The 15198-nt window shown below is 42.8% G+C and overlaps 1 protein-coding gene across 1 annotated transcript; it reads left to right on the forward strand.

Moving 5' to 3' along the window:
* The first annotated feature begins 201 nt into the window (after positions 1–201).
* On the forward strand, positions 202–1273 carry RABIF (RAB interacting factor). Its single transcript, XM_063444433.1, has 2 exons — positions 202–366; positions 733–1273. Exons 1-2 carry the CDS (start codon positions 256–258, stop codon positions 976–978), a joined length of 357 nt encoding a protein of 118 aa, XP_063300503.1. The 5' UTR covers positions 202–255; the 3' UTR covers positions 979–1273.
* The last annotated feature ends 13925 nt before the right edge of the window (positions 1274–15198 follow it).

The following is a 15198-nucleotide window of genomic DNA, read 5'->3' on the forward strand; positions in this document are numbered from 1 at the left end:
ATTATTGCAGTTTATGAAAACTGCAATGATTACAATTGCAGGATTAAGAGTAGTGGGAGTTGGCACCCAGACCACTCCAATGGGCAGAAGTGGTCTGGGTGCCTGGAGTGTCCCTTTAATGCGGGCTGTGCTCTACTAACTTCACTAAAATGGCTTATGTTCCAGAGCAATCGTTTTATCTCTTGTGTTTACAACCCTACGAAGCGCACGCAGCCCTGACGTAATTAGAACGTAGAATCCGGTTTCATTTGCACCATGGAGCAGCGATTAGTATCGGAGGACGGAAAGAATGCCCGAGCTGTGCTTTGTCAGTGCTGCGGCTGTAGGGTTCTGTCTGCCGGGGTGGCCACGCTGGCAAAAAGAGAGGTCGGGAAGATTTCTTTCCCTGTTTAGCTGACTACACGTTGCCATATAATTAGCCCTTTTATATACAACACGTACTGAACTCGCTCCCCAATGTACTTCATAGAATAAGCGTAGAGTTTGGCTTATGGGCTACCGTAAAGGGTGGTGGTATGATGTAAAACTTCCTTCTGTAATCGTAATCATTTTCTCTGATGTATTCTAGTACGCATTTACACAGTAATTTCAATTTAAAGTTACCTGTTCGCATTTTTTTTCCTGCACTTATTTGCAAACGTGTATTGTCTCGTATACTGATTAATCAGTCTTTGTACATGTATTTAAAAAAAATACAATATATATATATTGTTTTTTTTATTTCTGGTGCAGCTGCTCCTCCCATCAATGAAGACGAAGACTTTTCCAGCCGAGAGCTCTGCTCCTGAATTGGAACTGCTAGTGGAGCACTGGCTGGTACATGACATGTTCACTTTTGACAATGTGGGATTCAGCAAGGATGTAGGTTCCATTAAGTTCCTGATATGTGCAGACTGTGAAGTGGGACCAATTGGATGGCATAGTCTGAAAGAACAGAACAGTTTCTATGTGGCACTGGACAGAGTTCAACACGAGTGATTCGTTGTGGTGAAGTCATGTTGAAGTAAAGCAACTCACAAGGCTAACATTATTGGAGCTGTTTGTTGGGTTATTCATACCAGTACTTGAACAACTCACCTTTGTTTTAAATGACTTGTTCAATTTATATCTATAAATTTATTGCATCTGTTCTTGTAGTTATTACACTTTAATACTATGCTTGTCTTTTTGTTTACTTTGTGTGGTGACTACTCCATGCTGTTTGTCTTATGTGATGGCTACAGTGTTGATGCATCAGTAATGTGTATGGAAGTAAATCACTTGTTGCCATTGATTTTATGTTCTGTTACTTTCTACATACAGCTTAGATAAAAAAAAGTTTTTTTTTTTTTTTTTTTTTAAATCTATACTTTCATAGGAACCATCTCCCTCGAATTTAATCTCAATGGCTAAATGCAATTTTTTTCTTTAATCCCAGAGACCAAGAACATTTGGAAAGTATTCCAATTACTAAACTATATTATTTGCAGATGTTGACAGGTTTAAAATAAACTAAGAAAATGGTATCCAAAATGACTCACCCATCCTTCTCTTATATGTTTAATATATAACCAGTTTTTCCTAGCTGTATTTATTTACCAGATTTCTGTATCCAGAGATCTGTTGAAAGTGGTAAGAAAATACTAGGCAACAGATATTTTCATTATTTATATTTTTGCAATAAAATTTTAAATTTTAGCAAGTGCAAAGTGTACATTACAGGGCTGGATCCATGAATGGTTATATAGTTGCGTAGGCTGGAAAAAACAAAAAACTTGTGTACATCAAGTTCAGCATTAATTTGTATGTACCAAGAAACTGTTAGCCCACATATTAAAATTTGTTTTATCATCTATACAGATTCTGATGAAATCACATCTCTATTCTTTCTATAAAGACATTTCCTTTACCTTAGAATTTTTTTTTCCTCTAGTGTAAATGGGTAACGTTGTGTCCTACCAATGAATAGACATACAGATAGTGTTTTGTATTGCCTACAATATATTTGTATAATGTTATGACATACCATCTGAAGTGCTGTTATTCTAAACTAACCATATTTTAGTTTGTTAGCCTTTCTTCTGGACTAAAATCTTCCTTTTCCCTTATTCATTTTATAACACATCTCTGCATTCTTTTCCCTTTTCTATAATCTCCTTCTTTAGAACAAGTGCCCAAAAATTGCATGGCATATGCGAGGTGTGATTTATAAAGACGCAAAATTGTATTTACATCCTGAGAATTGATGCTGCTTTTAATGCATTTCAATTACTGGCACTAGAAACGGCGGATTGACGTTAGACATTGTTGCCTATTTTGATCTATAACTATTCCCAAATCATCATCTTTTGTTTTCCCTAACTTATAACCATTAAGCATGCCTCTCAGATGTCCCAATTTAGACAGGACTGTCCCAATTTACAGGCTCTGTTACACAGAGCTTGCCTTATGTCCCGCTTTTAACAGCCTCAAAACATAAGTTTGTGTTAAAAAGCAAGGTTGCCTACAGCCACATTCATCTTTGCAAGCAGTATGTCGGGTTACACTTTACCCCAGTGCTGGGCAACCTTCGGCACTCCAAATGTTGTGGACTACATCTCCCTTAATGCTGGCAGAGCATCGGTGAAGGTGTAGTCCTGAACATCTGGAGTGCCGAAGGTTGTCTACCCTCTCTCTGCCTACTTCAGACACTGCACAAGGGAAGGGATGATGAGTGATGAAATCACTGCTCTGTGTGACTATGGTGTGCACGAGCTCAATAAGGAATAAAGTGCAGAATGGTAAATTTGTGTAACGTGCTTAAACAGTGAACAAGATAATATTGTATAAGTGAGCTGCTACCACATATGTGTGTATCTCCCTCACATTCACTACAAGAATAACCAAAACAACCTTCACTGTGTGGTATATACACCCACCCCAGTGAAACAGTGGAGCGCTTGAGATTTTTTCACTTACCCATACTATATAGGTAAGGTAAAGTGTCCTACAATGCTAATATAGTGTAGTATATCCAGTACTATATAAAGGATATAACTCAATATTGGTACTGTCAATCTAGGGACAGGGACCAGATGACGCCGCTCGCTGTGATGAGGTAAGCAAGGTTGCCTCGAGTGGCGCGGTGGCAGGGGACCTGACAATGTCAAACTAACTTGATTGCATTCTACGAAGTAGTAGTAGTATAGATCAAGGTGTTGCAGTGGATGTGATTTTTTTTTTTTTTTTTGGATTTTGCCAAGGCATTTGATACAGTTCCACACAATAGATTAGTGTTCAAACGCAAAAAAATTGGTCTAGATGAAAATTCTTGTTCTTGGGTAGAACATTGGCTTAAAAATAGTGTACAAAGAGTTATTAATGATACATTTTCAAGTGGTGTCCCTCGGGGTTCTGTTCTGGGACCCCTTCTATTTAACATGTTTATAAATGATCTTGAAAAAAAGCATTAAAAGTCATGTTTAAGTGTTTACAAATGACACAGAACTCTGTAAAGTCATACAATGTGATCAAGATATTACTTTTCTGCAGAGGGATTCAGATAGACTGGGGGACTTGGCACTCAAATGGCAGATAACATTTAATGTTGAAAAATGCAAAGTTATGCACTTCGGCATAAGAATGCACAAGCAACGTATACCCTTAATGGAAGCGAATTAGAGAAAAGGACTTGGGAATTGTTATAGACAACAATGTGCAATGTCAATCAGCAGTGGCTAAGTCCAATAAGGTATTGTCATGCATGAAAAAGGGCATTCATTCTTGGGATGAGAATATCATTTTGCCTCTTTATAAATTACTGGTAAGACCAGATATTGACTATGCTGTGCAATTTTGGGCACCTGTTCTAAAGAAGAATATTATGGCACTAGAAAAAGTGCAGAGGCAGGCTACAAAATTAATAAAAGGAATAGAACATATCAGATATAAAGAAAGGTTAACAAACTTAAACCTCTTTAGTTTAGAAAAACGTCGGCGGAGAGGGGATATGATAACATTATACAAATATATTCGGGGCCAATACAAACCATTGTGTGGAAATCTATTCACAAACCAGACTTTACATAGGACACGGGGTCATGCGTTTAGACTGAAAGAAAGAAGATTTCGTCTAAGGCAAAGAAAAGCTTTTTTTACTGTAAGAACAATAAGGATGTGGAATTCTCTGCCTGAAGAAGTGGTTTCATCAGAGTCCATACAGATGTTCAAACAGCAACTAGATGAATACTTACAAAAACAGAATATTCAAGTGTAACGGATCAGCTGGCACCTCGACTGGGTACCTCCGTTGATGAATGCTCCTAGTGCTTCCCGAGGGCTCCAAGCACTCCACTTGACACCATAAGCACTGCAGACCCCACAAACCGCCGCAGCTTGGTTGGGGTCTCGCCGTCTCCTGCCCATCTTGGACCTACGACAAGGCTCCAGTGGGTGAACCTCTCTTCCTTCAGAGAGCGAAGCAGGAACAAGCTCTTAAAAGAGCTTAGTGATTATAGCCAGGGGAGTATACAGCATATAGCAATCCCCAGTGTAGCTGCAACCTTTTCCCCCACGCATGAGACAAGGCTCTATGTTGAGGGTAAAACAGGAACTCAGCAGTATGAGGGTTTATTGGCACTTATATACAGGTTTCCCCACAAGGTTACCACCCACGTGGACCTTGTGGTACACAGGACACAAAGTTGCAAAAAAACAATCAGGACAGACTTGTACATCTATACACTCCCAAATACTGCACACAAACCCTCCCCTCTACTTGGGAGATAATTGAGCAAGATACTGTAGTAACTCAATTATCCCCAAGCAGAAAAAAACTATTTTTTACACATTTCTCATAACATCAAAATTATACATTCAATTCACATAAAACATATATTTTCCAAACGGGCATAATTATGGGAACAACATATTCAAAAATAAGATCAATCGGTTCAGGGGTTCGGGAGATAACTGAAAGTCCGCAAGCCTGGCTTTCCTGACCAAAACAGTTCCTTAGATTTGGGCTGTGTGGCCGGTCTATTCCCCATAGTTCACATACTGTTCAAATGCCGTTCATGTAAATAGCCAGTGTTAAAGTGGCGTTTGAATTGTCGAACGCCGTTCAACTCCTGCCGAAGTTGCAAAGAAGGTAAAACTTCAGCGGTGTTCTTGCCGTCAGGTATCCGATTTTAGTTCCATGAACTCGACGGCAAAACACAGCTGACTACGTCTGGCTAAATTAAAATGGCTGCCACCACGTGTTCGTTTGTCGAATGGCGGCCACTTCGATTACAGCGGCATTTCGTCTGAATCTGAAGTGCCATAGCAAAAGTGCAGAATTGTGCCAGTACCATTTAAAGGGCCAGAAACAGTCTTTCAAACGCCAATAAGCCCAAATTGTGTTTTTAACTGGCAATAGGTATTTGCCCAGGGGCCATGGTCACAAGGCAAGAGGCTGGCAAGCAGGTCTCTTCTCTCCCTGTAACTCACCCTGCCACTGGGGAGGAAGGACGATTCTCTCCTCTTCCCGTAACTATCTGCTGCTGGAGTTTCTCCCAACATGCCAGCTGGCCTTCCATCTCTGCCCAGCATTGCAGGGTCCCAAAACTAGGTTCCTCACAAACTGCACATATTTCTCAGTTGGGTTGGGTCCATAGTAAACCCAGTCGCATCTTTATCATAGCATCAAACTCTTCCATAGAGTAGTGGTACGCCATGCATGCTGTAGTCAGGGGCGCTGTACAGGGACAAACATTGCCCTCAATTTGTTTGAGGTCTTGCCGTCTCCTACCCACTGGAGCCTTGTCGTAGGTCCTGGGTTGGTAGGAGACAGCGAGACCCCCAACCAAGCTGCAGTGATTTGTGGGGTCTGCAGTGCTTATGGTGTCAAGTGGAGTGCTTGGAGCCCTCAGGAAGCACTAGGAGCATCCATCAACGGAGGTACCCAGTCGGGGTACCAGGTGATACATTACATCAAGGATATCATTTTTCAATGTAGGGTAACGTCACGGTTCTCACCGCGACATCCAGACGAGGTCACCCCAGAAATGCCCGATGAGGGACTTGAACCTGGGTGCTTTGCAGTCCTGGACCTGCTTTTTTGCCTCTAAGCCACTATACAGCTCTAGTAATTGCCTGAAGTATAATCGTGCCTTGTATCCAGCACTGGGGGCTGGACGTTATTCTGTGGCTGCTCCAACATTCTCAGCACACCTGTGGCTGATCACCAATTAGCCAGGTATAAGACACTGCCTCTCCCTGAGGGCAGTGTCAGTTCATTGACTCTGGTTCTAGTATTGCTGTTTCGTGTTCTCCTGACCTTGGATTGTTATTTTGTGTATCCTAACTTCTGGCATCCTCTGACCTTGACTCTACTTGTTTATCCTCATTTCTGGCACCCACTGACCTCTGGCTTACCCACGACTATTCTCCTGTTTATGTCCTTTCTGTACTGTGACTTGGAACATTAACCTGCACAGTCCCCGTGCACAGACTCACAGGCCAGGTGAGTCTGACCACCTTGGCCTGTGTTTAATTGCAAGGGTGAGCATATATCTGCGCTACAGACTCCTAACCAAGGTAAGCCGTAACAGGTAATAGCTTCTTGATCCAAGGATAAATCTGACTGCCATTCTGGGGTCAAGAAGGAATTTTTTTCCTAGTTTGTTGCAAAATTGGAAGTGGTTCAAACCGTTTTTTTTTTTTTTTGCCTTCTTTTGGATCAACAACAAACAACAAATATGAGGAAGGCTGAACTTAATGGACGCTAGTTTCTTTTCAGCTATGTAACTATGTGCTGTTTGGCCAAATTAAAGATCAACAAGCTCAGTCAAGAATTCCCTTATTTCTTTATCGGAAACGTGCAAAGAAGTTATGCAATACTACTCTAAATTATATAACTTATTATTACAGATACTAAGCAACTTACTGAGCAATTATTTAAACATTATCAACTTGCCCACTCTTAATATGGCCCACAAAGGTAACTTAACAGCTGAGATTATGATAGAGGAAGTTACATAGAGCCCAGATGGATCCTCAAACATATACAGGTGATACTCAAAAAATTAAAATATCGTGCAAAAGTTCATTTATTGCAGTAATGCAACGTAAAAGGGGAAACTAATATATGAGATAGATGCATTACATGCAAAGCAAGATAGTTCAAGCCGTGATTTGTCATAAGTGCGATGATTATGGCTTACAGCTCATGAAAACCCCAAATCCACAATCTCAGTAAATTAGAATATTACATGCAATTAGAGAAGTCGCGATCATAAAATGTTCCGTTTGCGAACAGCGAACTTCCGCAAATGTTCGCGAACGGGCGATCCGCCATAGACTTCAATAGGCAGGCGAATTTTAAAACCCACAGGGACTCTTTCTGGCCACAATAGGGATGGAAAAGTTGTTTCAAGGGGACTAACACCTGGACTGTGGCATGCCGGAGGGGGATCCATGGCAAAACTCCCATGGAAAATTACATAGTTGATGCAGAGTCTGGTTTTAATCCATAAAGGGCATAAATCTCCTAACATTCCTAAATTGTTTGGAATAACGTGCTCTAAAACATCAGGTATGATGTATCGATCAGGTAGTGTAAGGGTTACGCCTGCTTCACAGTGACAGACCAAACTCCCCTTTTACCGCACTGGTGTTGCACTGGTGTGACACTGTGTCCTGGCAGGCCCTGAAACGCACACGTGTGAAGGAAACTGACTGCTATTATATTACAGTCAAAAGTTTTTTTTGTTTTTTTTTTTTAATGCAAGCTATTGTGACACCAGATATGAGTGGTGGCACTGGGCAAGTGGGCACAGTATACGCTGTGAGCCAGACACACACGCTGGCAGGCAGACAACTGCAATTAGATTACACAGGAAAAAAAAAGAAGCAGACTGATGTTCTAGCCCTAAAAAGGGCTTTTTGGGGGTGCTGTCCTTGAGATCAGATGAGTCCTTCAGGACTGTAGTGGACACTGAATACACTAGCCTAGCTATTGATTTCCCTATTAAATCAGCAGCAGCTACACTGTCCCTCCTCTCACTAAGAATGCAGCTTCCGGGGGGCGGGGCCTAGCTGTCATGGAGGAAAGACGCACTTCGTGTGAGCTCCCTCAATATCTCACTTTAAGCAGCTATCAACAAGCGAATTTCACCCCAGAAGGGGATGACCCAGCAATGTTGCTCCTACCTGACCGACCCGACATGCTTAATAGTGGTCAGCAACTCGACAGAGTCATACTTACCTCCGTGTGGCCTGGTGATCACCTGGCGGGAGAGGCGGCCGATCTCCCGATCCTGGGATGCCCAGGAGCAGCTACTTCCCGGCAGGAGCTCCGTTACCCCCCCTCGGACCGGTGGGGTTATCCCGGTCCACCCCTGAGAGGCTGTCTGGAGCTAATGGACGCACAGAGCACAGCCGCCCAGGCTGACATACTCATCTGCGACTCTCCCAATATGGCGGCAGCCGCGTGTCCTCCTGGACCCAGCAAAGCATGGCAGGATATTGAGTCTAAGCTGGACAGACTCTTTAATCAATTTTGGAAGCAAATAACAAGCAGGAAGCCCCAACAAGCTCCACCATAGCTAAGCGAAGCAGTCCCCATTAAAATCCACCAACGCAAAAGGCGTCGAAGAGGGGACCGGAGGCACAAACAGAAATGCAGAGCCTGCCCCACTCGCCACCACAATCCCGCACCGGACGTGAAGCACCACTGGGACAGATCCGACAAAACAAGCTTCCACCACCTCAAGCCGCGAACCCGGCACTCAGCCAGAGACTTGCCTTTGTTGTTCCAGGTATCAGGGACTCCCAGGGTCTGCACCTGGCGCCCAGAAGGGATAGGATGAGCACAAGCAGTAAACAGCAGCCTGCCAAGCATGTCCTACTATAGCCGATCCTCCACACCATGCCTTTGATCACATGAACTGCTCTCTGCACATTAACTAATCGTAAAGTAGCAAGCGTTTAAACATGTCATTATTTCACCTCCTAAAGAGTTTATTGTCGTAGTTCCTTACATGCCTTTACCTTAACCGTTCATGTATTATGTTATTCACTAGTCTCCTCTCATGGGGCGACTCACACTTGATTTATAACTAGTGGTGGAGCTGCTGATATAAATACACAGTTGATAACATGCAAGCTACACCCTAAACATGACCGCCATCTTTCACAACAATGTACTGCTATATACTCATACCCTCAGTGCAACTAGCCATGATATATGCACGTTCAGCCTAGCATGCTCAAATATAATACACTTCTGTCCAAAAAAAAAAAATAATACAAAAAATAAATAAAATAAAAAGAATGCAGCTTCAGAATGAATCTAAAATGGATGCTGTCCAGGAGGTGGGAGGGTCTGGGAGGGAGGGTCTGCTGCTGATTGGCTGGAATGTGTCTGCTGACTGTGAGGTACAGGGTCAAAGTTTACTCAATGATGACGAATAGGGGCGGACCGAACATCGCATATGTTCGCCATCCGTGGCGAACGCGAACAAGCTGTTCCCCGGGAACTATTCGGGACATCTCTACATGCAATCAATAAAACAAGGAGTGTACATAGAACAATATCGGACCTCTGAAAAGTATAAGCATGCATATGGACTCAGTACTTGGTTTGGGCCCCTTTTGCAGCAATTACTGCCTGAATGCGGCGTGGCATGGAAGCTATCAGCATGTGGCACTGCTGAGGTGTTATGGAAGACCTGGATGCTTCAATAGCGGCCTTCAGCTCTTCTGCATTGTTCGGTCTCATGTCTCTCATCTTTCTTTTGGCAATGCCTCATAGATTCTCTATGGGGTTCAGGTCAGGCGAGTTTGCTGGCCAATCAAGCACAGTAATCCCACGGTCATTGAACCTGCTTTTGGCAGTGTGGACAGGTGCCAGGTCCTGCTGGAAAATGAAGTCAGCATCTCCATAAAGCTTGTATGTGGAAGGAAGCATGAAGTGCTCCAAAATCTCCTGGTAGACGGCTGCGTTGACCCTGGATTTAATGAAGCACAGTGGAGCAAAACCAGCAGATGACATGGCTCTCCAAATCAACACACACTGTGGAAACGTCACACTGGACTTCAAGCATCTTGCAGTGTGTGCCTCTCCATTCTTCCTCCAGACTCTGGGTCCTTGGTTTCCAAATGAGATGCAAAAGTTGCTCTCATCAGAAAAGAGGACTTTGGACCACTGAGCAACAGACCAGGTCTGTTTTTCTTTAGCCCAGGTGATGAGGGTGAACTCTTGTCCGTACAAATAAGGGGTCAGTTTCTTTAGTGCCCAGACCAGAGGCAAGCATTCCTTTTCCACTGCCACGTAGCTTACTTCACTTGGTAACAGTTTTCGTCTAAGATACGCGACAGGATGCTCTCCTCCATCCTCTCTGATGCCCAGTCCAAACACGTCTGTGTGCACAATAAAACATTTGTTAGGGACTGGGGCTGCTAAGACAGGGGCATTAATTAATGCTTGTTTGAGGGACTGAAAAGCGGCTTCACAGGCTGGAGACCACATGACCTGCCTAGGTAAATTCTTCTTGGTCAGGTCAGTCAGGGGTTTGGCTACTGCACTGTAATCAGGGACAAAGTGCCTATAATCCCTTAAGAAGGCAAATACCTGAGTCTTGGTACGAGGTGTGGACCAGTTTGCTACGGCCTCAATTTTAGCAGGCTCTGGCAGTTGTTTCCCACACCCCACCCAGTGTCCCAAGTATTGGACTTCTGCCATCCCAAGATGGCACTTGTCTGGTTTCAGAGTCAGGCCCGGCGGCCCTAATCTTATCCAGTACTACCTCTATGTGAACCAAGTGTTCCTCCCAGGACTCACTGTAGATCGCAATGTCATCAAGCTATGCACAAGCAAAATCCTGGAAGCCATCGAAGAAGGTAGCCGGGCGTTTTTCATCCCGAATGGCATGACCCTAAATTGGTACAATCCAAACGGGGTGACAAAGGCCGACTTGGGGATAGTTTCCTCGGCCAGAGGAATCTGCCAATAACCTTTACATAGGTCTATGGTGGTCAGATAACTTTCCCTGGCAATGCAATCTAGTAGTTTGTCCACTCTGAGCATCGGGTAGGCGTCTCTGGTGATCCAGTCATTCAGTCGCCTGTAGTCCACGCAAAATCATGTTGTTCCATCCTTCTTAGGTACGAGGACTACAGGCAAGACCCATGGGCTGTCAGAGGTTTCGATATCCCCCAAGCGGGACATCTCTTGTATTTCCTTCTACATTCCCTCCTGGACTGCATCAGGGATACGGAAAGGGGGTTGACTAAGTGGGGCGCAACCAGTCACCAGTGGGATGCTGTTGTATGAAGGCAGCAGGCCCATTCAGTGTAAGAGTCGCTCCCTTGCTTTTTGGACTTTCTGAAACACCGGCGGTACGCCTCAGGGGTAACAGTGTATCTGGCGAGTAATGCCTCCTTGACAGCAGCATAATGCTGGATCTTCTCATCAGGGATCGCGCGGAGCGCCTCTGCAGCTCTCCCTGATAATTTCACAGCCAAAATGGAAATCCATTTGTCGTGGGTACCCTGTGTAAAGCGCATTGTCTTTCAAAGTCAGCAAGGTACACTCCCCTTCTGTCTACTGGACACTATTTCCCCTTCTTTCTCCTGGAAACTTTTAAAAGCAGCAAGGGGTACCTTCTTTCTTTCCATTATAGGTGCAATTATCTCTGCAGGTATGTCTTCCCGTTGGTTGAAGTTCAACCAACCGTAGCTGATACGGACGCTTCTCTCTGGCTTCAGTATCTGCGGCAGTCTTCATTTGGGTAATGTCTGCAGGGGGTTTGGCCCATACAATACCAGCTGTAACCGAACAGAACGTAGTAATTCATCCTCCTTGTTCGAGACAACTGGTTTGGGTAAAGTCTTTTTGGTCCATTTCTACCAGTTTGGCTATTCTCTTTTCTTTCGGTTATTTGCCATTCGGCCGCAGCTCTCTAACAGATCTTTTAAAGTTGATCATTTCAGCTGTCTGTACCAATTCTACATCCGCTCCTTCCGTCTTTAGATCCGGTTGTAGCCTCTCCTCTGGGGAAAAGAACCATCCCACCGCTGCCACCAGATGTAGCGTACACCCTGATGGAAAGAGGGGTTTCAATGTCAGAGATATTCTTTTTCCCTCAATCTGAGTTGCAATGATCCTAGAAGCGATGATTCTAAGATCTTGTGAAATAGCTATTATCGCTGTTCTCTACAAACACAAGACGAGGCTCTGTGTGAGGGTAAAAGGGGAACTGGTTTAATGGGAGCCACAGCTGGCCTTTTATGTAAGTCCCCATACAGGGGGTTTCTGGTGACACATTCCTGGGGCATTCCCCACTGGACCTGAGAGGGGACAGCACCATAAGCACACACATAATTACATTACCTCTCAGGTCCAGGACAAGCATAATAAAAATAAGTAAAAAAATATATATAACTTTAACATTAAGATATCCCTACAAATATTATAGAATATATTCAGAAATGATTGTCTGGTGCATCCGGAAAACTCCCGCACCTAAGGTCGTTAAGGGGACCAGCTTTGGGTGTGACATCGAAGTCCTGTTTCTTCCTCAGAATCAATTGCTTCTCCTTATCACCTTCTTTTGGCAAAATAAAGAAAGTCATACAAGCTTTAACAGATTCAGGAGTGGCTGATAACTTTATAGATCTTAATAAAATCTTTTTCAATACACTCCCATTAAGAGAGAAGGAGACATCCTTGGCCGTTCAGGCCACAGATAGTAGACCCTTATGTTCTCCTATTATAACACAAAAGCAGATCAGGGCCACATGTTGTACATGCCTGCTTTAGCAACACTTCAAGTACCATAATGACTAAAAGCTCAATGTAGTGGTTAAGGTGCCAGGTGTGCCTCCCTCATTGTGTCAATCTGTTTTTGATCAGTTTCACTTTTTACTTGGGGTCTGTTGGGTGCCACTCCTTGCCTCCAATACCAACTTCGGATAGCTGGAAGTTCCAGCTAAGGAGGGTTTAGCTTATTGGATGGGAGCATCAAAAAAGCTTTGACTCCTTACAATCAGAGGTCAGTAAAAGGATAAAGTTTCACTAAAAATAAAATCTGTATTTTTACTAAGAGCTTATTCATGAGAGCATCAAAATGTATTGGTTCCTTGCAGTCAATGGTCAGTGAAAAGTTTCATTCAAAAAAGTCTGTATTTTTACTTAAAGGGTTACTCTTAGCACCATGATGACTTCAGTGATTTGAAGTGGTCATATTGCCTGTTAGTGTATTGATGACACCTGGGCACATCATGATGTCATATCCTGCCAACCATCACTCGTGCATGAAAGAGAGTAAAGGGGACAAGATGTAAACCCAGTGCTGGGGCAGGAAGGCTGCTTCTGTTAGTGGATTGGTGACATGCCAATGACGCTGAAGAAGGTATAGTTACACCTCCTGCAGCTATCCTAAATGTTTCTCTATGCTAGCTGCATACTGAAACGCTTTACATAGAGGTGCCTTGCACCATGACAATGACCACTTCAAAACACTGAAGTGGTCACTGTGCTCCTAGTAACCCTTAAATCACTTATTCTACTACTAATGCTAGTGGAACTGGTGGTGGTCACAGTACTGGCAGTAGTGCCATTGCTGTTGTGATCTCTCCAGTACTAGGTTTTCTGGTTCTAAGGCAGTTACCACTGCTCTGAGGAATACTCTGTGTACTATAACAGTTTCAACTCAATTAAGTTTTTATGGTGCCTGGAGTCCCCCAGTGCAGTCTTACCTTTATCGTGGTTATTAACACGTTAGAATTCAAAGTGAATTTTAAATTTAAAGTCAAAATAGTGAAACTAAAATTCCTCAAAGTCATCAGGTTTAGCTACTTTGGAGTTTAATTTAAAATGAATTTGGATTCTCAGTTTAGTGAAAAACCCTGTAACAGAGTTACTTGCTTAATTGTATTTCTCTAAGTCATCTTTGCTTCCAGGTTGGCTACTTTTGGCCTTAAATTTGAAATTCTCGTTGAATTCACTTGAAATTCTCAATGTAATTAACAACCATGTAAATGTTACTGTTCTCAAAAAGCTGAACACAAACAAAACAGTTGTCCCTAGGTACAGGTGTTGTTATCGAATATGGAAGTATGAGCAGTGAGGAGGCAGCAGTGATTGGATGAGAGCACAAACTAGTGCAGTCAGCCTGTGAATGGCCGCCCATTGTGTGTAAAGGTTAGACCAGCATATAGGTTTGTTTACAATGGGTGGTGGCCAGTTATAGGAAATATTCTGAAAAATGTAAAAACAAGTGGAGTACTTTTATACATTCAAAGTAATTTTGTTACATTGGGACAGTGTCCAAGTACAGCTTATTCAGTAAATGATACATTAAATTAGCTTTTTAAAACAAAGATCCTGCTATAGTAAGAAAATGTGAATTATGAGAAATTAATTTTGCCAGCACATGAGAACATCATGCACCGACCTCCCCGCAAACAATTAAAACTTTGGACTGATTTACCCCCCCCCCCGTTTGTGTATGATTGGTCCAGCACAGGAGTGAGTGGTCAGTACGATCACAGTAGTTGCTAACAGCTGTGCTCTGACTCAGTGAGTGATTACAGTGGTTTCCATTCGCCAGAAGTGCAGACCCCAATCTATCTGTCCCACACTGGCCTGCTCCCTACAGTAGCCTACAAAAAAAAAAATTAAAAAAAAAGCGTGGCCTGGGCGATAGGAATTCTTCATCTGTGATCTCTTTGTGTGCAGTGTTTTATAGTGAAACGCAGTACAAACTCCAAACACCATGACCACTTCAGATCACTGAAGTGGTCATATTGCTTGGAGTTAATATTCCCTGGCTAATACCAGAAAATAGAACAAACCCTCAGAAATACCATAAAATAATTACACGAAATATGGATAAATATATTCCTTTGTTTACGGTGCCCAAGCAAAGTTCATCTTTAAAAGGCAATAGCTTAAAAGAAAATCTGAATATTTATAGCTCTAAATTCTGCAGCAAAATACATAAATGATCACAATCAACAGACAACTTAAGCGCTCGTCGCGCAATGCATACATTTAGTTTATAACACGGACTCGAGGACGGAATAAGAACATAGAACACACCTATTACTTTTTACGTACTGCGTTCTCTTCCTAAACGCTAATGAATACACACTTTTTTTTTTTTTTTTTTTTTTTATAAAACAAACTTTATTGTAATAGAAACAATTCAGAAAATACTTCCGGAAAAAAAACTTATCTTGGCGTCTGTTTTA

Source organism: Pelobates fuscus, chromosome 1, assembly GCF_036172605.1.
Source record: "Pelobates fuscus isolate aPelFus1 chromosome 1, aPelFus1.pri, whole genome shotgun sequence".
NCBI classification, from domain to species: Eukaryota; Metazoa; Chordata; class Amphibia; order Anura; family Pelobatidae; genus Pelobates; species Pelobates fuscus.